At 37.9% G+C, this 26026-nt stretch overlaps 1 protein-coding gene across 2 annotated transcripts in view; it reads left to right on the plus strand.

Annotated features, from left to right (window-relative positions):
* The first annotated feature begins 12 nt into the window (after positions 1–12).
* Positions 13–26026, plus strand: part of LOC124128026 — a 59316-nt gene continuing 33302 nt past the window's right edge. The window contains exons 1-11 of one of the 2 annotated variants that reach the window (XM_048395720.1): positions 13–348; positions 2924–2989; positions 5660–5716; positions 5886–5948; positions 7520–7576; positions 7746–7808; positions 9380–9436; positions 11034–11096; positions 13417–13444; positions 17545–17667; positions 20050–23393. In XM_048395720.1, coding sequence (XP_048251677.1) covers positions 2956–2989; positions 5660–5716; positions 5886–5948; positions 7520–7576; positions 7746–7808; positions 9380–9436; positions 11034–11096; positions 13417–13444; positions 17545–17667; positions 20050–21379 — 1875 coding nt within the window. In that variant the 5' untranslated portion in view covers positions 13–348; positions 2924–2955 and the 3' untranslated portion in view covers positions 21380–23393. Of the gene's footprint in view, positions 349–2923; positions 2990–5659; positions 5717–5885; positions 5949–7519; positions 7577–7745; positions 7809–9379; positions 9437–11033; positions 11097–13416; positions 13445–17544; positions 17668–20049; positions 23394–26026 lie in introns of those variants that run through there. The other variant, XM_048395721.1, reaches the window with a different exon arrangement.

Raw genomic sequence — 26026 nt, forward strand, 5'->3', positions numbered from 1 at the left:
CTTACACATAAACTCCACTTGTGTGAATACTGGTAATGCGGAAATGGGTCACATTCAAAACACTGTACCGCAGTCATGTTATGAGATTTTGCGAGATGTTATTCACCTCTGTCATTTTTTCAAATGTTTATACCCAAAGAAAGTTATAAATACCCAAAGGGATTAAAAACGTGTGAGTATATTTTCAATGGGTAAAAAGAATAATTTTTGTGCGTAAGTTATAAGTTTCCGGACATGATGAAATCATTACTGCGCAGAAGATCACCACGTGTTTATGAAGACAAGCCGTGAAAGTTAGTCAACATTTTCTTTCCCTGTCTCATCCAGTGTCATCCAGACAACAATCAGGTACGAAAAACTGTATTTTGCTTACACTGAATATTCAATGTTTTCTTACTTTACAATACATTGTTATTGAGAAGAGTTCTTTCATCCAAGTGAAGGAGTCGTTGTGATAAAGCGGAGCATTATTATTACATACAGATAATAGAGCCTGATAGCTAAACATTAACTGATACATTAGGTAACTTGATTAGCTGGTTGTACAGTGTGTCGTGATTCTTATTCTCAAGTATAAGAAGATTAACGACACCAATACAAAGATCACTGAGCCACATGGCCTGATCACAAACACAGTATTCAAAATGTCGGTTACCATTGAATGCATCTCTGAATGAAAAGCCTCCCTTCCCACAGTAGTCAGAATAGGGCGGTAGTCACGTTTCACCCCTGACTACTTTGAACATAATCATTCAGAAAATTGTTGTGAAACGACGACATGCAAATCAACAATATGCTATTCAAGATAACAGTGATTAATCAATTAACAATTTTTGATTAATATTTTCATGGATGTTTTTTTTGTAACTGGTCCTTACGCTCTTGCTGCAATGTCATACAAAACATACACTTCACATCAGCTTCAAACCTGGATTTAGATAGAATAATTACCCCAGACAAAAGAAAAGCCAAATGGGAACCTTTGTCAGGTATTATGAGTGGAGCTACCACTAATTATACCGGTAACATTAAGTGATTGACAACAAATACATGGGTGTAGGGTTATACCAGGATACATTGATGACAACATGGTAGTGTCATTCGTATTATCCATGTACTACTAGGGCTGCAAAGGTTCGGTTCGGTGCACTGAGAACCCGTACTTGTAGTCTCGATTCGATCTTCAATCTACAATGTCTAGATTTTAATTCGGTTCAACTCAATTTTTGTTATAAATTTAAAATGTCCAAAAATGGTGAAAAAAATAGAAGAACTGCGTTCATATCAACGAAGTGAAAATGTCCAAAAATGCATTTGTTTGAAACTGATGACTGTCACTTGAAAAAGAAATAGATTAGAGTGACCTCCCTTTGAAAGCATGGCAGACGACGTGCTGTCACCAGCCCAAGTCATCTAAAATCTAAGGTTTGGGCTCAAGTGTGGCGAGTGAGAGGGTCTTTTCAACAGCCGGGGATGTTGTGACTGCTCAGAGGGCTTCCCTCAGTGGTGACAATGTGGACATGCTTGTGTTTTTATCAAAAAACATGATCATCCCTGATGACCTGATTGACCTCACAGTCTGAGGTGATGAGCTTGTCCTGTTGGTGCACAGTGTTGCACTGTTCAATAAAAAGTTAAAGTAAATACACGTTTTGTTACTTATTTATGCATATTATACATGAATCATTGTATATTATTAGACTAATGAATCAAATCGAATGGAAGTACTGGTGAACCGTTGCAGTCCTATGTAATATGAAATCCAAAATCTGAAATACTTTCAATGTGGATGCTTTTTTTCCGTTAAACTACAACCATCAAGGTTATTTCTAAAATTAAAAACAACATCAGATGTGCTTCCACCGTTCTTTTTGTATAGGTAGAAGAAATTAATTGACATGGGCCTTTTTTGTGCTATCAAAACCTTCACAGATCACAAGTAACCAATGAGTGTTCAAAAATGTGTATAGATATTACCTCAAAGTTTATTTACCCTGTCCTTACAGACAATAGCCCAGTCTGTTGTCAGACTTTGTTGTGTTAGCGAGCATATCGACTCATGGCACCAAGTGAACCCTAGTGGGTTAGGGTTAGACAGCCAGGTGGAATTAGACCAGGAATGGTGCTCTTCTTAGCATGTTCATTCTCTTAAGACCAATTTAATCACTTGCTGCTGTCACCTTTTAGCCATTTCAAAATAATAAAGTCCAGGAAAAGATTGTCCAGTAACCTTTTGTCTCAAACTTTATAATAACACTGACCATGTTTGTACTCTACTGCTTGCAGAGTCTGAAATGTTTATGTGAAGCTAAATTCTTTTCCCCCAAAGGATAAACCCCCCAAAAGTGGGTGTACTAGACACAAGAAAATACTGTAATAGGAACAAAGCACTTGACTTGTTTATTTTAAAAACTCATTTTTATTCTAAGTTCTTTTTCCCTATGTCTCATGTATTTTGAGAACAAATAATATGAGTCATTAAGTGGGTCTGACAACTATATTAATGTAAAAATATCGCAGAAAATTAGATATTTTCATCATAAGCTAGGTTCTTGATCTGTTGGCCAGGCTGATATACTAGTATACTGTATTGTGATGGTTTAAGTCAATCATTTCTGTATTAAAAACAAATTTAAACAAACAATCATTAACAAAATAAACAACTTTTATTTGTAAGATGACAGCAAATTATTGTGAAATAAGTGTTTTAATCTCTCTTTTTAGTCACGAAACAACATTGTTGAGAAATCGGTTTGAGAAACAACCTGCTATAAGATGTCCCACACTGTTCGATATACTCCAAGGTGTCTGCAAGTTTTCCTACAAAGCCTGGATACAGGAAGATGACGGAAAACTGTTTATAAATATTGAAATCAACATATGGTATTCAAATAACTAACAGTTGTAAATATCTTGGTTTCAGATAATACAAACGAACAATTTAACCTAAGTGAGATGTCCCGAAAGAGTCTATTTCAAGGCGCTCAAGGTAAGTCATTCATCACTCAAAAGGCTGACCATTTTATATTCTGGGATTTCAAAATCAAAGGAATAGTTATCATTGTTCATAATTCTAAGAATACTACCTCTGTTGCATAATTTCAATAATCCTGTATTTGGGTTGTAATAACACTATAGCTAAATTTTTAGATTTTCAACAGAAGTCGTTTTCTCTGTCAACTATATATTAAGAGTTGTTCCCATAAAAAGGAAAAATCATACAGCTCTTCCTTGTACAAAGGCGGGAAAATTCTCACTTCAACAATATGATTGAATGTTGTAAGAACATGAACTATCACGTCAATGTCATTTTCAATCCCACAGTTCAGGAAGTTTCCACTATCAGAAATGAGAAGTGAAAAGCAATAAGTATGAGTCAGGATTAGATAAAATTATAGAAATGTTCTTTAAATCCGGTCATTTTCAGTCACTGGGTTATGAAATTAAAGCTCAAAATGTTTGGAATTCTCATCATAATAAAATAAATGGATAGATATTTCAGTCAGTTTGTAAAATACTGAATATTTAGGCATTTAATAAATTGTCTTTTACACATTGACTATGACATATACACACGATAATATAACCTATGCTCAGGTGAAATATTTAGTTAGTGTTAAAATAACTCAAAATAGTGTAAACCAGGGGTCCGGAAACCGTCATATGCGCCGGACATGTCCGATTGGGAATCTCAAATGTCCGTTTTAAAATATTGCTTACCGGACATTTTAAAAAGTATTGTCCGGACATTCTTAAATTTTGACCGGACATGATCAACAGTTAGGACTGAGCAGTTTCTGTCTGCAGTTGCAACACAATGAAGATTAACTACACTGACAAGCTTTGTTTGTTTTGATTGCTGTAAATACATCGTACCTACATGATAGTCTAATCGGTCAATCACTGTAACAGGCAATAAACTGAGTTGACACTGATTAATCGAGGATTAATTACTGAGAACATCTTGTTAATTTGAGTGAAAGGTGTTTACAACTGTACATTATTACCTTGCATCATCGATGTACCTCATAATCCTCGCAATGCTACGATACGTAACCTCAGACAAGAAGCGAAAGCGTGACGACAGGCAGTCGACCGATGCAGATCAGTCGAGCGGATCTGCCAAACCCTCAAAGTCTGGACGATCATTTTGTAAGTCGTGGCTAACTATGAGGATTTGCAGATTTTATTGTTTTCAGTAGCTAGTCGTATATTGAATCTTGATTGACCGCCATTTTGCTTTCTCGGACGATCGATATCCAATTTGTTTATGGTCAATAATTAAGTACAGATGAAAAAAGTATTCAAATAACTATTGCTATCAACGATATTTTAGTATTTGTGATTAAATTATCTGTCTTGTTTTTAAAAAAATCTTTAGTTTAAAAAAAACTTTTCCCGTGAGGTCACGGGATAACCAAATATGGGATAATAGTCTCGATCCAAATGTCACAACGCGTACACTTGAGCAGACTCATATGAATATAACTCATGAATATTAACTAGACCGATCACTACGTTAACATATCGTTATTATAACAGAAACAAACGTATTTTTTCCATGTAAATCTAAAATGATATTATTTGTTATTAATTGTCCGGTGAATTAAACAATTTAAATTGAAACAATTCATAATTCATCATATTATGAATACGTAAACTTGTAATGTGTGTGAAAAGTCGTACTAAAATACGCTATTTGAAGGGGGCGTGGCCTAAATGCAAATGTCCGATTGGGATTTTAAATTTTCCGGACCCCTGGTGTAAACAAAAATCGCACAATACCAAGCAAGTGACTTTTCAAAACTTTGTCACCAAAGATACCTAAATTTCCTTATTATTTCCAAGACAAAACTATATTTTTATTTTGTTGATCAATGTGGTGATACGCCCTAATTCTATCAGTAAAAGCGACACATGCACTTACTGTCACAGGTCATAAGCTAGTCAAGATTTCTGGTATATCATCCGGGTACTCAATGGAAAATACAATAAAGGCAACAACCAGACCCGGGCCATTGCTTCAGATCAGTGCCCCCTTAGAGTTAATTGGAGTGATTCCTAAATGGCTCATAAGCCAAAAAGTCCATATTATCTTCCACATACACACGTGACCTGTGCAGACACAAGAGGCATTTTCTGTATTTTATTATAGGTTAATCCTTTAAAGAAAGTAGGTTGTTTTCACATTAGAACTTCACGCCCAAATATGGGTGTATTCCGTCTGCTTTAGTAAAACTACATATATAAACACATACTTTTGGCAAATCCACTGTGCAAGATAACAGTGATGAATCAATCAATGATTTTCGATTAATATTTTCATGGATTTTTTTTGGTAACTGGTCCTTATGCTCTTGCTGCGATGTCATACAAAAAGGTAGTCAGCAAATCGACTTACCCCAGCTAGTGAGCCAAAGTGGGTTAGGGTTATACAGCCGGGTAGAAGCCAGAGATTAGAGCCCCTTTAAGAATCACTTGAAAAGGGGCATTTGGATATCAGAGACAACTGAAAGTTTCAGAAGAATGCTAATGTCATAAAAATGTAGTTTAAAAAATTGATAAAGTGAAAAAGGAAAAGAAAAGGCACAATGTTGCCAATCAGAACCAGAAACATACCACTATACATAGCCTAACAGTCACACATTACCTTTTTCAGAGACTGAGAGCCCATCCAATCAGGACAGGCAACAACTTGTCACAAGCCACACCACTGGTGAGTAATAGTCCGCTTAACTTTTCAAAAGGAAGACAAAAGTGTTTCATATATTTACCCTCTTAGAAAAACATATTGCAAGTGATGAATAGTTGGTGAACACTGTCACTATCAGATGTATCATGGCCTTGTAACATGTAACTAACAGTTGAAAATATCTTGGTTTCAGGTGATACAAAGGTACCAGTTGAGAATGAGAAAGTCACACATAGTGGAACTCCAGCCATTCAAGGTAAGTCATTCATCACTCAAAAGGCTGACCATTTTATATTCTGGGATTTCAAAATCAAAACAATAGTTATCATTGTTCATAATTCTAAGAATACTACCTCTGTTGCATAATTTCAATAATCCTGTATTTGGGGTGTAATAACACTATAGCTAAAGTTTTAGATTTTCAACAGAAGTCGTTTTCTCTGTCAACTATATATTAAGAGTTGTTCCCATAAAAAGGAAAAATCATACAGCTCTTCCTTGTACAAAGGCGGGAAAATTCTCACTTCAACAATATGATTGAATGTTGTAAGAACATGAACTATCACGTCAATGTCATTTTCAATACCACAGTTCAGGAAGTTTCCACTATCAGAAATGAGAAGTGAAAAGCAATAAGTATGAGTCAGAATTAGATAAAATTATAGAAATGTTCTTTAAATCCGGTCATTTTCAGTCACTGGGTTATGAAATTAAAGCTCAAAATGTTTGGAATTCTCATCATAATAAAATAAATGGATAGATATTTCAGTCAGTTTGTAAAATACTGAATATTTAGGCATTTAATAAATTGTCTTTTACACATTGACTATGACATATACACACGATATTATAACCTATGCTCAGGTGAAATATTTAGTTTGTGATAAAATAACTCAAAATAGTGTAAACAAAAATCGCACAATACCAAGCAAGTGACTTTTCAAAACTTTGTCACCAAAGATACCTACATTTCCTTATTATTTCCAAGACAAAACTATTATTTTTATTTTGTTGATCAATGTGATGATACGATCTTATACAATCAGTAAAAGCGACACATGCGCCTTCTGTCATAGGTCACAAACTAGTCAAGATTTCTGGTATATAATCCGGGTACTCAATGGAAAATACAATAAAGGCAACAACCAGACCTGGGCAATTGCTGTAGATCAGTGCCCCCTTAGAGTTAATTGGAGTGATACCTAAATTGCTCACAAGCCAAAAAGTCCATATTATCTTCCACACACACACACACACATGACCTGAGCAGACACAAGAGGCAATGTGATATTCTTCTTAATGTCTTCTGTATTTTATTATTGGTTAATCCTTTGAAGAAAGTAGGTTGTTTATACATTAGAACTTCACGCCCAAATATGGGTGTATTCCGTCTGCTTTTGTAAAACTACATATATAAACACATACTTTTGGCAAATCCACTGTGCAAGATAACAGTGATTAATCAATCAATGATTTTCGATTAATATTTTCATGGATGTTTTTTTTGTAACTGGTCCTTATGCTCTTGCTGCGATGTCATACAAAAAGGTAGTCAGCAAATCGACTTACCCCAGCTAGTGAGCCAAAGTGGGTTAGGGTTATACAGCCGGGTAGAAGCCAGAGATTAGAGCCCCTTTAAGAATCACTTGAAAAGGGGCATTTGGATATCAGAGACAACTGAAAGTTTCAGAAGAATGCTAATGTCATAAAAATGTAGTTTAAAAAATTGATAAAGTGAAAAAGGAAAAGAAAAGGCACAATGTTGCCAATCAGAACCAGAAACATACCACTATACATAGCCTAACAGTCACACATTACCTTTTTCAGAGACTGAGAGCCCATCCAATCAGGACAGGCAACAACTTGTCACAAGCCACACCACTGGTGAGTAATAGTCCGCTTAACTTTTCAAAAGGAAGACAAAAGTGTTTCATATATTTACCCTCTTAGAAAAACATATTGCAAGTGATGAATAGTTGGTGAACACTGTCACTATCAGATGTATCATGGCCTTGTAACATGTAACTAACAGTTGAAAATATCTTGGTTTCAGGTGATACAAAGGTACCAGTTGAGAATGAGAAAGTCACACATAGTGGAACTCCAGCCATTCAAGGTAAGTCATTCATCACTCAAAAGGCTGACCATTTTATATTCTGGGATTTCAAAATCAAAACAATAGTTATCATTGTTCATAATTCTAAGAATACTACCTCTGTTGCATAATTTCAATAATCCTGTATTTGGGGTGTAATAACACTATAGCTAAAGTTTTAGATTTTCAACAGAAGTCGTTTTCTCTGTCAACTATATATTAAGAGTTGTTCCCATAAAAAGGAAAAATCATACAGCTCTTCCTTGTACAAAGGCGGGAAAATTCTCACTTCAACAATATGATTGAATGTTGTAAGAACATGAACTATCACGTCAATGTCATTTTCAATACCACAGTTCAGGAAGTTTCCACTATCAGAAATGAGAAGTGAAAAGCAATAAGTATGAGTCAGAATTAGATAAAATTATAGAAATGTTTTTTAAATCCGGTCATTTTCAGTCACTGGGTTATGAAATTAAAGCTCAAAATGTTTGGAATTCTCATCATAATAAAATAAATGGATAGATATTTCAGTCAGTTTGTAAAATACTGAATATTTAGGCATTTAATAAATTGTCTTTTACACATTGACTATGACATATACACACGATATTATAACCTATGCTCAGGTGAAATATTTAGTTTGTGATAAAATAACTCAAAATAGTGTAAACAAAAATCGCACAATACCAAGCAAGTGACTTTTCAAAACTTTGTCACCAAAGATACCTACATTTCCTTATTATTTCCAAGACAAAACTATTATTTTTATTTTGTTGATCAATGTGATGATACGATCTTATACAATCAGTAAAAGCGACACATGCGCCTTCTGTCATAGGTCACAAACTAGTCAAGATTTCTGGTAAATAATCCGGGTACTCAATGGAAAATACAATAAAGGCAACAACCAGACCTGGGCAATTGCTGTAGATCAGTGCCCCCTTAGAGTTAATTGGAGTGATACCTAAATGGCTCACAAGCCAAAAAGTCCATATTATCTTCCACACACACACACACACATGACCTGAGCAGACACAAGAGGCAATGTGATATTCTTCTTAATGTCTTCTGTATTTTATTATTGGTTAATCCTTTGAAGAAAGTAGGTTGTTTATACATTAGAACTTCCCGCCCAAATATGGGTGTATTCCGTCTGCTTTAGTAAAACTACATATATAAACACATACTTTTGGCAAATCCACTGTGCAAGATAACAGTGATTAATCAATCAATGATTTTCGATTAATATTTTCATGGATGTTTTTTTTGTAACTGGTCCTTATGCTCTTGCTGCGATGTCATACAAAAAGGTAGTCAGCAAATCGACTTACCCCAGCTAGTGAGCCAAAGTGGGTTAGGGTTATACAGCCGGGTAGAAGCCAGAGATTAGAGCCCCTTTAAGAATAACTTGAAAAGGGGCATTTGGATATCAGAGACAACTGAAAGTTTCAGAAGAATGCTAATGTCATAAAAATGTAGTTTAAAAGATTGATAAAGTGAAAAAGGAAAAGAAAAGGCACAATGTTGCCAATCAGAACCAGAAACATACCACTATACATAGCCTAACAGTCACACATTACCTGTTTCAGAGAGTGACAACCCATCCAAACAGCCAGGGCACGAACTCGTCACAAACCACACCACTGGTGAGTAATAGTCCACTTAACTTTTCAAAAGGAAGACAAAAGTGTTTCATATATTTTCCCTCTTAGAAAAACATTCCAAGTGGTGAATAGTTGGTGAACACTGTCACTATCAGATGTATCACGGCCTTGTAATATGTACTGGAGTTTTATGGAGTGGCCTGGTGACTTAATATTCATCATGTCCAGACTGTCCAAACTTAGTAGGAATATATATCACCATTGTATCTGAATGGTCAGTATGGTATTCAAGATTCTGAAACTATCTTTGACTAACAATGTGATGAAACATGCATGTCATATGTGTCACTTTGTTCTAACATAAAGTCTGGGCACTTCGATCATGGGTTAAAATCCCAGATTCGCCCTGAACCTTTGTCAGGTATTCTGACTGGAGCTACCACTAATTATACCGGTAACATTAAGTGAATGACAACAAATACATGGGTGTAGGGTTATACCAAGATACATGGATGACAACACGGTAGTGGCATTCGTATTATCCATGTAATACGAAATCCAAAATCTGAAATGCTTTCAATGTGGATGCTTTTTTTTTTCCATTAAACTACAACCATCAGGGTTATTTCAAAAATTAATAACAACATCGGATGTGCTTCCACCATTCTTTTTGTTTAGGTAAAAGAAATTAATTGACATGGGCCTTTTGTACTATCAAAACCTTCACAGATCACGAGTAACCAATGAGTGTTCAGAAATGTGTATAGATATTACCTCACAGTATATTTACGTTGTCCTTACAGACAATAGCCCAGTCTCTTGTCAGACTCCGTTGCGTTAACGAACATGCACCTAGTGAGCCCAAGTGGGTTAGGGTTAGACAGCCGGGTAGAAGCCAGAGATTAGAGCCCCTTTAAGAATCGCTTGAAAAGGGGCATTTTAATATCAGAGACAACTGAATGATTCAGAAGATAGCTTATGTCATTAAAAAAATGTAGTTTAAAAAATGGATAAAGCAAAAAAGAAAAGAAAAGACACAACGTTGCCAAATCAGAACCAGAAACATACCACTATACATAGCCTACAGGCACACATTACCTGCGACTAGTGGTGTTCTGCTCATGAGCAGGATAACAGGCAGATGTGACCATATTTGTGAGTGAGTGAGTAAGTGAGTGAGTATGGTTTTTCGCCACTTTTAGCAATATTCCAGCAATATCGCGGCAGGGGAATCCAGAAATGGGTTTCACACATTATACCCATGTCGGGAATCGAACCCGGGTGTTCGGCGTGACGAGCAAACGCTTTAACCACTAGGCTACCCGACCGCCCCTGTCCTGCTAAGATACATACAGATGATAAATACTGATAACTAAATATAGCTAAAGTGATACATTAGGTAACTTTAGCTGGTCGTATAGTGTATCTAGATTCTTATTCTCAAGTACTAGGAAGATTAATGACACCAATACAAAGATCACTGTATCCTGATCATGAATGGAGAATTCAAAATGGCGGGTACCAGTAGTGGGACAGAATGTTTCCCCTGACTACTTTGAACATAATCATTCAGAAAACGGCATGCAAATCAATAATATGCTATTCAAATAACTCACAGTTGAAAATATCTTGGTTTCAGGTGATAAAAAGGAACCATCTGAGAATGAGATATCATTACAGAGTAAAAATCAAGCCACTCAAGGTAAGTCATTCATCACTCAAGAGGCTGACCATTTTATATTCTGGGCTTTCAAAATCAAAACAATAGTTATCATTGTTCATAATTCTAAGAATACTACCTCTGTTGCATAACTTCAATAATCCTGTATTTGGGTGGAATACAACTATAGCTAAAGTTTTAGATTTTCAACAGAAGTCGTTTTCTCTGTCAACTATATATTAAGAGTTGTTTCCGTAAAAAGGAAAATTCATACAGCTCTTCCTTGTACAAAGGCGGGAAAGTTCTCACTTCAACAATATGATTGAATGTTGTAAAAACATGAACTTTCACGCCAATGTCATTTTCAATACCACAGTTCAGGAAGTTTCCACTATCAGAAATGAGAAGTAAAAAGCAATAAGTATGAGTCAGGATTAGATAAAATTATAGAAATGTACTTTAAATCCGGTCATTTTTATGTCACTGGGATATGAAATTAAAGATCAAAATGTTTGGAATTTGTCATCATAATAAGATAAATGGACAGATATTTCAGTCAGTTTGTAAAATACTGAATATTTAGGCATTTAATAAATTGTCTTTTACACATTGACTATGACATATAGTCGCGATCAAATAAGCAACACTCAGATGAAATATTTAGTTTGTGTTAAAATACATCAAAATAGTGTAAACAAAAATCGCACAATACCAAGCAAGTGACCTTTCAAAACTTTGTCACCAAAGAAACCTACAGTTCCTTATTATTTCCAAGACAAAACTATTATTTTTACTTTGTTGATCAATGTGATGATACGATCTTATACTATCAGTACAAGTGACAAATGCGCCTTCTGTCATAGGTCACAAACTAGTCAAGATTTCTGGTATATAATCCGGGTACTCAATGGAAAATACAATAAAGGCAACAACCAGACCCGGGCCATTCCTGTAGATCAGTGCCCCCTTAGAGTTAATTGGCTCACAAGCCCAAAAGTCCATATAATCTTCCACACACACACACACACAAGACCTGAGCAGACACAAGAGGCAATGTGATATTCTTCTTAATTTCTTTTGTATTTTATTATTGGTTAATCCTATGAAGAAAGTATTTTGTTTATACATTAGAACTTCACGCCCAAATATGGGTGTATTCCGTCTGCTTTTGTAAAACTACATATATAAACACTTACTTTTGGCAAATCCACTGTGCAAGATAACAGTGATTAATCAATCAACGATTTTCGATTAATATTTTCATGGATGTTTTTTTTGTAACTGGTCCTTACGCTCTTGCTGCGATGTCTTCCACGGTTCTGTTTGTTTAGGTAGAAGAAATTAATTGACATGGGCCTTTTGTACCATCAAAACCTTCACAGATCACGAGTAACCAATGAGTGTTCAGAAATGTGTACAGATATTACCTTAAGTTTATTTACACTGTCCTTACAGACAATAGCCCAGTCTCTTGTCAGACTTTGTTGTGTTAACGAGCATATCGACTCACGGCACCAAGTGAACCCTAGTGGGTTAGGGTTAATCAGCCGGGTAGAAGCCAGAGATTAGAGCCCCTTTAAGAATCACTTGAAAAGGGGCATTTTAATATCAGAGACAACAGAAAGTTTCAGAAGATAGCTAATGTCATAAAAAAAATGTAGTTTAAAAAATGGATAACGCGAAAAAAGAAAAGAAAAGGCACAACATTGCCAAATCAGAACCAGAAACATACCACTATACTAATAGCCTAACAGTCACTCATTCAATCAGCCAGATACAAGCCCCACCACTGGTGAGTAATAGTCCACTTAACTTTTCAAAATGAAGACAAAAGTGTTTCATATATTTTCCCTCTTAGAAAAACATATTCCAAGTGGTGAATAGTTGGTGAACACTGTCACTATCAGATGTATCATGGCCTTGTAATATGTACTGGAGTTTTATGGAGTGGCCTGGTGACTTCTTAATATTCATTATGTCCAGACTGTCCTAACTTGGTAGGAATATATATCACCATTGCATCTGAATGGTCAGTACTGTATTCAAGATTCTGAAACTATCTTTCACTAACAATGTGATGAAACATGCATGTCATATGTGTCACTTTGTTCTAACATAAAGTCTGGGCACTTTGATCATGGGTTAAAATCCTGGATTCCACCTGATTATGTTTCTAGGTTTGTCACCATACCTGCGCTCGTTGGTTTCACCTGCGTCTCTTCAGGCTTTCCATCCACATTAAGCTGGAACACTGTTTGAAGGGATGTAAACCCAACTCACTCACTTGGTCAAAGTCATTTCCTTTATGTTCATCTTGTATGCATAATGTACCAACGTAACTTATCTTTCCTTCTGTGGACAGGTCTGTCGCATTCTGTTCGCCGTGTTCGGTAAGAAACTTATTTTTATCTCTTGTATTTGTATTTGTATTTTCTAAAGACCAGGAATGGTGCTCTTCTTAGCATGTTCATTCTCTTAAGACCAATTTAATTACTTGCTGCTGTCACCTTTTAGCCATTTCAAAATAATAAAGTCCAGGAAAAGATTGTCCAGTAACCTTTTGTCTCAAACTTTATAATAAAACTGATTGACGAAAGGAGTCAGGATGATACTGTGAATGATCTCTTTGTATGAATTGTTGAGATGATTCTTTCCCAGAAGGGATATACTTCTTCTGGGGTGGTTCAGATGCTTCATGATGGCTGTGAGGTTTATTGTAGATACAGCTCTTATCTCAGATTAGATCAAACCACATCTATGATCTTCCCAGGTTGATTGTTAAACATTGTAGGGGCAGTGATAAGTTGACTCATCAACTTCTTCTTGGACTGTGAAGATGCAGCCTTGGATCTAATCTAAGATTAACGCTGTTGGCGTTTGTGATGACTTTGGCAGCTACAACAAACACTTGGCTTTCCGGAGAAAGGGTGTATTCTCAGTACACTCAGTCAAGTGTAGTCGGCAGCCATGTGGTCTGCTAGCACACAACACACACTTCCGGCGCTGTTACACGTGCGCACTCATTTATCTAGAGACATTGTATGGATAAAGCAAGTGACTGGTTATATGATACTAAAACGCTACATTCCTCCCCCTTTAGTTAACAACTTGTTGTTTAAGCAATTAGTGAACAATGTTACTAACTCATCAGTCACTGAGAAAGAAATAGTGATCAACTCAAAGAGTTCAATGGAAATTTTCCCATAAAGTTCACTGAAGTATTCTTGAACACTGAAATTCACAAACTTAATGTTCATTCACTTGGTTTCTGAAATAAATGAATTGAGCATGCACCTTAAAGTTCAATCTCCTGAAAAAGAACACTCAACAATGAAATACAGTAGTTTACAGATTTAGTCTATCTGGAGCTCGACAGATGAGGACAGTTCTGGACTAGTGTCACATGTAGGTAATGTGGTACAAGGAAATGGCTTGTCTGCGGGTGATACTGGTACAGAACTAGGCTCTGGAAGCTCTGGTGAGATAGTGATGGCAGACTTCGACACTTCACTTTCTTCCAACAATTCTGGGGATTCTGGTTTCACAGCATCAGGGTCCACATAACGCTTGATGAGGTGATCTACAAGTCGCCTCGCAATTTTGTCATTTCCAAGCTGACTTTAAAGGAGATAAGCCCTGTACACTGGATTATCTCCCCTGGTAACCACTTCGGCTTACCAAGAAAGTTCCTGACGTAAACAAGATCACCGACAGCGAACTCTCGTGACTTTGTATGTCTATTGTGGTAGTTTGCCTGCTTCTCTTGCTTATGTTGAACTTTAACACCGATGTCAGGGTGAAGCAAGTCAAGATGGGAACGTGGACGTCTTCCCAATAGTAACTGCGCTGGAGATGACCCTGTCGTAGTCTGCGGAGTGTTACGAATACCTGAACAGGAATCTTGACACCCTTGTGTTGATGGAACTGCCGCTGAGCTTCTTTAATCCCTGTTTGAACGTCTGGACACTCCTCTCTGCCAGTCCATTGGACGCTGGATGGTAAGGGGATGTACAGATGTGTTGAATACCATTTCTTTTGATGAATATAGCAAATTCATCACTTGTGAAACATGTCCCATTATCAGACACTATTGTCTCAGGTAGACAATGAATGGAAAATGTTCTCCGAAGACACTCGAGAGTGGCACTCGTAGTTGCACTGTTGACAGGGAAAACATCCATCCACTTAGAGTGAGAGTCTACGATGATGAGGAACATTTGACCTTGTAAGGGACCTGCATAATCAATGTGCAGACGTAACCATGGTTTGGACGGCCAGTCCCACAGATGTAACTTTGCTTCGCAGGGTGAAGAACGACTCTCCTGACATATGGAACAAGTCCTGACCTTGTTCTCCAGCTCTGAATCAATGCACGGCCACCATACAAGACCTCTGGCAATAGCTTTCATCCTCGCTATTCCAGGGTGAGCTTCATGCAACACATCTACACACTGTTTCCTACCCTGAGGTGGAACCAGTACTCTGTTACCCCACAGAATCACACCATCCTGAACACTTAGCTCAGTTTTCTTCTGAATATATGGCTTTAGCTCTGTATCTGGCTTCATGTATCCTGGAAAACCACATTCCACTAACTTCACTCTAGCTAACAAGGGATCCTTCCTTGTCCAAAACTGAATTTGTCACACATTCACTGGGAATTCTGCCATGTTCTCGAGGAGCATTATTGTGTCTCCTGGAACAGGCGGCACAGACACAGAGGTTTGCAGAGGCAATCTGCTCAAACAATCTGCGTTTGCTAACTTTGAGCCTGGTTTATACACAATACTGTAATCATACGCTGCCAGCATCAAGGCCCATCTCTGGAGTCTGGCTGACGCCATCACTGGAATACCTTTCTCTGCATCAAGTAGACCCATGAGGGGTTTGTGATCTGTTAACAGCTGAAATTTCCGTCCGAACAAATACTGGTGGAATTTCTTTATGCCAAACACTATTGCCAGTGCTTCTTTATCAAGCTGTGAATAGTTCTTTTCTGCAGGTGACAAGGAAGTGACGCAAACGCCACAGGCTTCTCAGTACCATCTGGCATGAAGTGTGACAGGACGGCACCTACTCCATATGGAGAAGCATCAGCTGCTAAGTTGAGAGGAAGGTCTGGATTGTAGTGAGTCAAGACCTTACATGAAGACAAGTGAGATTTCACATGCAAATACACTCAGTCACTGTACGGTGACCAAGTTGTCTCTTTAACGCTAGCTTGGAAGTCCATAGAGACTGTGCTGTCCATACAGAATCCAGACGGAGGTAAGGCAGATTCCTTAACAATGGGTTGGAGGGCTGAATAACCTGTGCGGTCCATTAGAGAACCATGAGATGGTTTCTCTGCTGGCTTAGTTAGACGGTTGGTGAGCTGTGCCAGGACCTGTGAGGGTAAGGCAAATGATGTTTGGAGATGGACTGTTGGTTGATGGCTGGACTTGAAGCTCCGTTCACTTGCCGTGTGGCGGTGGCGGCTGATGTGGACAGTGCTCCATGTGGTCTCTTGGCCGGGGGATTCTTCTGTGCCTGAGTGGAATCGAGTCTTTTCAGTCATTCTACCTCCAGCAATAAAGCCAAAGGACTGGATTAAAAAAGTGATGTCATCTTGCACTTCTGGTGAGCAAATAGCAGGAATTTCTGGATGTGCCGGCAGCACAGACAACTGTTGAGTGTTGGGCGGTTGATCAGGCGAACCCTTGTCTTGGTCGCATCCTTCCTCTTAGCCGCAGTGATAGCGTTGCTTAGCTGTTAAAGGCTTTCTTGGAGAAAGGCAGACAGAGGGGATTGCGATCATCCTCTTTTCTCTGTGGATTCTCTGCACTTTTAACAATCTATGTGACAGTCACCTGAGATCATAAATCGGACACATTTGTGACGAGCTGACTGAGGAGTGGAGGACGCCATCCTGGAGAGATCACAAGATTACACTTATAAAACTAATACTCATGAATCAAAGCCGATAAAACTACTAGAACATAAGTAGCATTAAGAAACGTATACTGAAATGTATTAGAAATAGTGTGACTGCAGTCAAGTGCCAGAGAAATACGTAGATGTGTTGACTCTAGCACACAGAGGAAAGAAGTGATGTTTCTCAGCCTTCATGCACAGTAGAGCTGTAAGCTGCTAAGTGCTATAGTGGAGACAACTAGTTGCATAGTTGACAGTGAAGAGGGCCACATGTGAAAATCTGAAAGTTTAGAATGGTGTGATTGCAGCCAAAATACACTTGTATTTTCTGCTTTATGCGTACATTAATTTCAAGACCAAATAATCAAATTGTTCTGGCCTAATAATCATGTTTTAGCCATTTCAAAATAACAAATTAGACATTATTTTTCATAAAAGCACAGTAACATGGTTAAAGTCAATTACTTCTGTATTACAAATAAATTTAACAAACAAATCATCAACAAAATCAACAACTACTATTTGTTAGATGACAGCACAATATCATGCTATTTATTTCTTTAATCTTTTTTTTCAGTCTGCCACCAACAATGCAAAGAAAATGGTTGCAACACCTGCTCCAGAAACTCAAACATAATTGCCGTCATCCCTGCCATGGTAGCATAGAGGAAGAACATGGAAAACTGTTCATAGACATTTCGTGAGTTTTGAGTTTTCTTTCTGTTTAAATCTGCTGGCACTGATCTTAGTGTTTAAGAGTTCACAACAATGTAGATCCTGGCTGTGGTGATATGTTTTTTTCTAAATTAGGGCTAACAACATTCTTGTGTTGTATCCTAATACTCACAAATTTTAGGATTGGTTTTACAGATCTGAGTAAGATTTAAGCCAACTGAAAGCAATAGAATAATGATTACAACATGAAATATGGAAAAAGGAAGAATGCAGTTATAAATGAAGTCAATACATTTTTTACCTGAAAATGTTTGCTTTTCCCTCGTCTTTTGGGGAGAGGGAGTGTGAAAGTGGTACTTTACTTTACTTTACTTTCTTTGGAGATTTAACGTGCGCTTTCCGACTGATGCGTATTTCGCACACGGGCCCGGCCAGGCCATTTAATGTGTTTCCGAAAGGGGCGAAGGTGGTCTGTGCAACCCTAGAGGGGGGTTTTAGGGGTTGCTTATATAGAATTTGGGAATTTTGAGATTTGGAATAGATGCCGATTGGATTGGGGAGGAGAACTAAGGGAGCTGGGTATGGTGGATGTTTGTTTGTTTATGTGATTTTGATTTGGTAGGTTATTGTGTTTTTAGATGCGTTTTATTAGTTCCGTTTCTATTAAGAATACGCCTAAGGCCTTGAAGTTTTCTAGTTTATTTTGTGGGTTTAGTATTGCTTCTAGAGTTAGAGCCTTGTTTAGATTGAGGGTGGTTTGTAATGCGGTTCGATGTGTTAGGTAGTGTGTGCAGTGGATGAGTGCGTGTTCTGGGGTTTCTGGTTGTTTGCAGTGTGGGCAGTTGCCTGTAGTGTGTTTTTTAAAAATTTTTAGGTGGTTATTTAGGTTGGTGTGTCCTGTTTGGAGTTTAGTGATTACTCTGTCGATTTTTTTCGATGGATGGAGAATTTTGGGTTTGGTTAGTGGTTTGCTGAGCACTTTTTTGATTTGGCTATTTGAGTTTAGATATAGGTTATGCCATTTTTTGTGATTTTTTGCTTGTTTACACTTTTAATTTCTGATTTTGAGATGGGTAAGTTTAAGCTTATTTCTGGGATTTTGAGGGATAGTTTAGCTGCTTTATCGGCGTTTTCGTTACCGTATATTCCTACGTGGGCGGGTATCCACAAGAAGGTTATTTGTTTGCCTGCCTTAGTTAAGTGGTACTGTAAATCGTGAAATTAATGTGTCTCCAAAAGAATGTGACCTCTGGCCCCTAGCCAAAAATGCGACTCAATATGAATGCGACACCCCCTCCTCTCAAGCATCAGTGGATTTATGTATAAAGAAAATGTCCTCTGTCAGGTTTACAGGAGAATCCTCATCGTAATCCAACCTTACATTAATCCAATCACACACCAAATAGCACCGCTTATTAGCGCTGAGTAGTGTACTTCCGCTACAACAATGCATGCGCGCTGGCTCGTGTCGGCCTTTGACGCAGTCGCAAAGAACAAAGACACCATGTTGCGTGGGTGGCATCTGCCTAGACTTGCATGTGTGATCAGTGCTGACATAAGTGAGTAGAACACTTGTCTTGACCCCAGCAGTGACAATTCACAGGATGTAATTAGTGTTTGAATGACATTGTTTATATATTTGTTACAAGTACTGCTCATCCAAAATGTCTCAACAATAAGACATTTTGGATAGCAGAAATACCAACTTAGACATACGCTGAAAACAAACAACTATGTATTCCACACCACTGTTTGTTGAGCACTTACTTACATACGCTGAAACCAAACAACTATGTATTCCACACCACTGTTTGTTGAGCACTTACTTACATACGCTGAAACCAAACAACTATGTATTCCACACCACTGTTTGTTGAGCACTTACTTACATACGCTGAAATAAAAACAACTATGAATTCCACACCACTGTTTGTTGAGCACTTACTTACATACGCTGAAAACAAACAACTATGTATTCCACACCACTGTTTGTTGAGCACTTACTTACATACGCTGAAAACAAACAACTATGTATTCCACACCACTGTTTGTTGAGCACTTACTTACATACGCTGAAATAAAAACAACTATGAATTCCACACCACTGTTTGTTGAGCACTTACTTACTTAGTAGGACTTAGTAAGTGCTCAACAAACAGTGGTGTGGAATACATAGTTGTTTGTTTTCAGCGTATGTCTAAGTTGGTATTTCTGCTATCCAAAATGTCTTATTGTTGATATAAATACGATGTTTATTAATGCGAGCAAAGACCACGCGCATTTTTCGCATTTAATTCACACTCGCATTAATTTGAAGATTTACAGTAATTAGACTGTTCTGGCCTATGATCGATAATGATTTTCTCAACTGTTGGTGTCTGAAGCCTGTGTATGTTGTATGTTTCAGCTACATCGAAAAGGATGAGGCAAATGTCCGCAGCTTTTGTAAGGAATTTAATGCACTCTGTTCAACATATGATGGAAATGCCGAAACGAATATTAGAAATTGTTTTGGCCATGTTGTAACTGCTGTTGCCACAGATTCCTGCAAGAAAAGAAGACATTATGGCCCGAATGGAGAGATTCTACGACATCCTGGCCTTGGGGGCTTGTTGTATGATGGCTCCACATTACACATTTTCAGTTATCTCTTTAAAATGGGATTATGCTTTCATATCAATGTTTTAGAAATGTTAGCCATTTATGTTGCTGTGAAACTTTTGGGTCCACTATGGTATGGTAAGATGGTTTTGGCTTACTGTGACAATATGTGCACTGTTAACATAATTAATGAAAAGGAAGGGCAAAAGATAAATATAGCTGAAAAAATGATATTAGAATTAATCAAGAAGGAAGAAAAATTACACCACTTCACCCTGGCATGTAAACACATTAAGGGAACAGACAATTATAAAGCAGACAAGTTATCGCGATATCCTAGTGATAGGTTTATAAGAAAATATGGTGGTTCTGATTCATGTGTAGAGTATGATGCAGGTCCTGTTTTAGATAAATTTGTTGAGATTTGCAAACAATTCTGCAAGATATTGATTGACCTTCAAATTCTCTTTTCACAAAATTGTGAAATAAAACCTATCTCATCTCCATCAACACTATTTAACTTTTCCATTGACATTCTCGCAACTAAACTCAGCACAGCTCTCATGTTGCCCCAACTCAAAGACAATTTTGCCAAGTTATTTGAGAGTGTAGCAAAGGAACTTGTTGAAGGCAGAGCCAGAGATATTGTACAAGAAATTACTCATCTTCGACATGAGCTTGAGATAAATTATGATAATGAACAGTACAGTAGAAGATACTCTCTACGTATTAGAGGCCTACCTGAGTCCAAGGACGAAAACACGGAGGCATTAGTGATGGAGGTCCTGAGAGACTTACATCTTGACCTAACAGCATCGGACATCGACAGATGCTACCGAGTCGGTAAGATAAACATGGATAGGAACAGACAGGTAATCGTAAAATTCGTCAACTTTTTAACCAGGAACAAAGTAATTTCTAACAGAAGAATGCTGAGACAAAATAGAAGTTCAGTCTATATAAACGAGGACTTAACCAAGTATCAAAGTAAACTGTTCAAACTGACCCGTGACTTAAAAGCAAAACACCTAATCTCTTCCACGTGGACTTATGATGGCCGAGTGTATGTTGAGGAACAACCCGGGGGTGTTATGAGGGTGATTCAGTGCGAGTGTGACCTGGACAGCTATCGTTGATGTTATAGAGAACTTACATTATATATATATAGCTTCAGTTACAAGTGATCCATACTGCGATACAACAGTGATACAAAAGGATCCGCCAAAGAATACTTATGCTTATGACTTGAATATCGTATAAAATCCCAGGGACATTACAGCATCCCTGTTTATGAGATTTAACCCGAATGGAAAGTAAAACCTCACAATAGGTCTTAATGCCTATAGAAAGAAGTCTCTTACTTAATAGCGATCCCAATGAATAGCTTTAAAATGTTAGTTAAGTCATGTACTATAATTGTACATGAGCTTACCTGTGGCTCTAGTTTCTGCCAGCTTTCCTATGATAATGTATTCCTACTGAAACCTTCCTGTATCCCTTTCCTACTGCTGTCTGGTGTGCACATTTTTATGATGACTAACTATCCTTGCCATAATTCCTTGTCAAGATCTGCATTGCCGGTTTTGTTAAATATGCATGATATTTTGTTCTCGCAGTTATCTTACTATTGTCAGTGTTCCCGATCACACTACCAAACACATATGTGAAGTATGTATATATTTATCTTACCCAATGGGTAATGATGTAATTCAACACCGTGTGGTGATCGGGGTTTTCAATTGTATTTTGTGTCAAAAGAGTCTGCGTTGCATACATAAATTCAACCTAAGTAGTACTCCATTCACTGTATCTTTTCTCAACAAATTTTACAAATTGTGCGATATACTGCATGTCGAATGTAGAGCGTTCAGCGTGTTTGTATTTCGTTGTTTCATGCAAGCTCAGATCAGAAGCGCTAATGTAACAACTGTATTGTTATTGTTGCTCCATGTCTGATACTGTAAACCCTCCAGTAGAGGTAGCGCTGCATACGTTGAGGGAACACGGTTCCAGAGTTTTTTCACAAATGTTATTTTCTCTGGTTTTACGTGTCGGGCTTCAGCTACCTTCAGACCATTTCGTCTGTACATCTGTACACAGTGATGCCAACCATTACAATTTTGGCGTAATAGTTACAATTTGGTGTAATAGTTACAATTTTGGTTTAATAGTTACAATTTTGGCGTAATAGTTACAATTTGGTGTAATAGTTACAATTTTGGTGTAATAGTTACAATTTTGGCGTAATAGTTACAATTTTGGCGTAATAGTATCAATTTTGGTGTAATAGTTACAATTAAGGCCTAATAGTATCAATTTTGAGCCAATAATTACTCTATTAGGCTTGTCCTCCTTCAAATCAAATTTTTTGTCATGAATTATTTAGATTCATAAATATCCTGGAGAGCAAATTGTTAAATTAAATTAAATTAAAACACCAGTGATTACTGATTACTGCTCTGATTACTCCAAAGCTTCAATTTGAGTTGGCATCTCTGTAGATATATTTATGTTGGTTGACATGTTTCATGTTAGAAGTGTCAATTAAAAGTCTTTTAGTGGTGTTGGTATTGTTTCATGTAAGAAGTGTTACTAAAAAGTCTTTTAGAGGTAATTTTTGTATATACTTGCATAGATATGGTATATAATGAATTGTGTACTGTTGATTGTTAGTTTATTTGATGACAATCCATGTCTGATACTGTAAACCCTCCAGTAGAGGTAGCGCTGCATACGTTGAGGGAACACGGTTCCAGAGTTTTTTCACCAATGTTTTTTTCTCTGGTTTTACGTGTCGGGCTTCAGCTACCTTCAGACCATTTCATCTGTACATCTGTACACAGTGATGCCAACCGTTATGGTTTGACGTAATAGCCTAAAATTACACAAATCCCACAAATTACGATTTTTGTCATTTGTTTAACGAATTATTTAGATTCATGAAATATCCTGGAGAGCAAATTGCTAAAGCATCGCTGATTACTGCCCTGATTACTCCGAAAGATTCAGTTTTGGTTGGCATCTCTGTAGATATGTTTATGTTGATGAAGATGCTGTCTGTTTTTCATTCTCTGTCGGTGTTTGTAGCTGCATTGGTATTGTTTCATGTCGGAAGCATTAATAAAAAAAGCTGCGTGCCACACAGTTGTATTTGGTTCATGTTGTTGATTATGGGTCAATTTGGACAGTCTAGGAAATTTTCAAATGAGATAGGTTGGGCCAGACAAAGATTGTCCAGGTTTTAAGGGTTGTTACAGGAGTCATGAAATAGTGAACTTCTGCAGTACTGTGCTCTCTGCAAGCCAAGTACATCTCTGTATGAAGACAACAATTCTGCAAAATATATTCCATGACTGCGAAATCCACTTGTTTTTACTTGTGATTGAAAGTTGTTTGATGCCAGTCAGCAATATTAACAACAAGAAGGCTATCCATTTATGTTGTGATATAGTTCCACACTACCAAGGGCTGTAAACGCTACATTTATATTACAATGGATCAGTGTCCACTCGACTTTCAGTCTCAGCTCCCTGGGGAGTGTTCAAGTTTCATCACACTTTCTGGATCTGTCAACCCAGTGGTTAATAGCATGCACACCACCATGACATCAGGCTATGATGACACACAATAAACCCACTCACACTACAACCACCAATTCCTTTTAGAGACCAACCATTTAGTTTTCTTGGTGGGGCTGAGATTTTTGTTGGACACATAATATGTTTTGAGTCACTGCTTCAAGACTTTGTTTCTCTGAAAGTAGAGCTTATTTTTCACCCATTTCCAGCACAACTCTCAACAATCCCTCTGTTGGTATTCTGGGAAAGTCTGTATACATGGCAACTCTCAACAATCCACCTGTTGGAATTCTGGGAAAGTCTGTATACATGGCAACTCTCAACAATCCCTCTGTTGGTATTCTGGGAAAGTCTGTATACATGGCAACTCTCAACAATCCACCTGTTGGAATTCTGGGAAAGTCTGTATACATGGCGACTCTCAACAATCCCTCTGTTGGTATTCTGGGAAAGTCTGTATACATGGCGACTCTCAACAATCCACCTGTTGGAATTACGGGAAAGTCTGTATGCATGGCAACTCTCAACAATCCACCTGTTGGAATTCTGGGAAAGTCTGTATACATGGCAACTCTCAACAATCCCTCTGTTGGAATTACGGGAAAGTCTGTATACATGGCAACTCTCAACAATCCCTCTGTTGGTATTCTGGGAAAGTCTGTATACATGGCGACTCTCAACAATCCACCTGTTGGAATTACGGGAAAGTCTGTATACATGGCAACTCTCAACAATCCCTCTGTTGGTATTCTGGGAAAGTCTGTATACATGGCAACTCTCAACAATCCATCTGTTGAGATTACGGGAAAGTCTGTATACATGGCGACTCTCAACAATCCCTCTGTTGGAATTACGGGAAAGTCTGTATGCATGGCAACTCTCAACAATCCATCTGTTGAGATTACGGGAAAGTCTGTATGCATGGCGACTCTCAACAATCCCTCTGTTGGAATTACGGGAAAGTCTGTATACATGGCAACTCTCAACAATCCCTCTGTTGGAATTACGGGAAAGTCTGTATAGATGGCAACTCTCAACAACCCACCTGTTTGAATTACGGGAAAGTCTGTATACATGGCGACTCTCAACAATCCCTCTGTTGGAATAACGGGAAAGTCTGTATACATGGCAACTCTCAACAATCCCTCTGTAGGAATTACGGGAAAGTCTGTATAGATGGCAACTCTCAACAACCCACCTGTTGGAATTACGGGAAAGTCTGTATACATGGCAACTCTCAACAATCCCTCTGTTGGAATTACGGGAAAGTCTGTATACATGGCAACTCTCAACAATCCCTCTGTTGGAATTACGGGAAAGTCTGTATACATGGCGACTCTCAACAATCCACCTGTTGGAATTACGGGAAAGTCTGTATACATGGCGACTCTCAACAATCCCTCTGTTGGAATTACGAGAAAGTCTGTATGCATGGCCACTCTCAACAATCCATCTGTAGGAATTACGGAAAAGTCTGTATACATGGCAACTCTCAACAATCCACCTGTTGGAATTACGGGAAAGTCTGTATACATGGCAACTCTCAACAGTCCATCCATGGGGATTACGGGAAAGTCTGTATACATGGCAACTCTCAACAATCCACCTGTTGGAATTACGGGAAAGTCTGTATACATGGCAACTCTCAACAGTCCATCCATGGGGATTACGGGAAAGTCTGTATACATGGCAACTCTCAACAATCCACCTGTTGGAATTACGGGAAAGTTTGTATACATGGCAACGCTCAACAATCCATCCATGGGGATTCCGGGAAAGTTTGTATACATGGCAACGCTCAACAATCCCTCCATGGGGATTCCGGGAAAGTTTGTATACATGGCAACGCTCAACAGTCCATCCATGGGGATTCCGGGAAAGTCTGTATACGTGGCGACTCTCAACAATCCCTCCATGGGGATTCCGGGAAAGTTTGTATATACAGATGACTCTCATGCTAAAAAACAATCCACCTGAGGGCATACTGGGTAATGATATTCATCCACAGAGGCAACTAAATGGATTGGGTGCTCAGGCTTGATGACCATGATGTGAGCCACTGGATTGTCTGCTCCATACTCGATTATTTACAGACCACTGTCAAGTAGCTGGAATCTTACTGGTTGCAGTGTTAAACAACAAACAAACAAACAGTCCACTCTGTTTTGATGATGAGTCTTATGATAGAAGGGAGACAACTCTCAG

Source organism: Haliotis rufescens, unplaced genomic scaffold (assembly GCF_023055435.1).
Source record: "Haliotis rufescens isolate VD_foot unplaced genomic scaffold, xgHalRufe1.0.p SCAF_14, whole genome shotgun sequence".
Classification (NCBI taxonomy): Eukaryota; Metazoa; Mollusca; class Gastropoda; order Lepetellida; family Haliotidae; genus Haliotis; species Haliotis rufescens.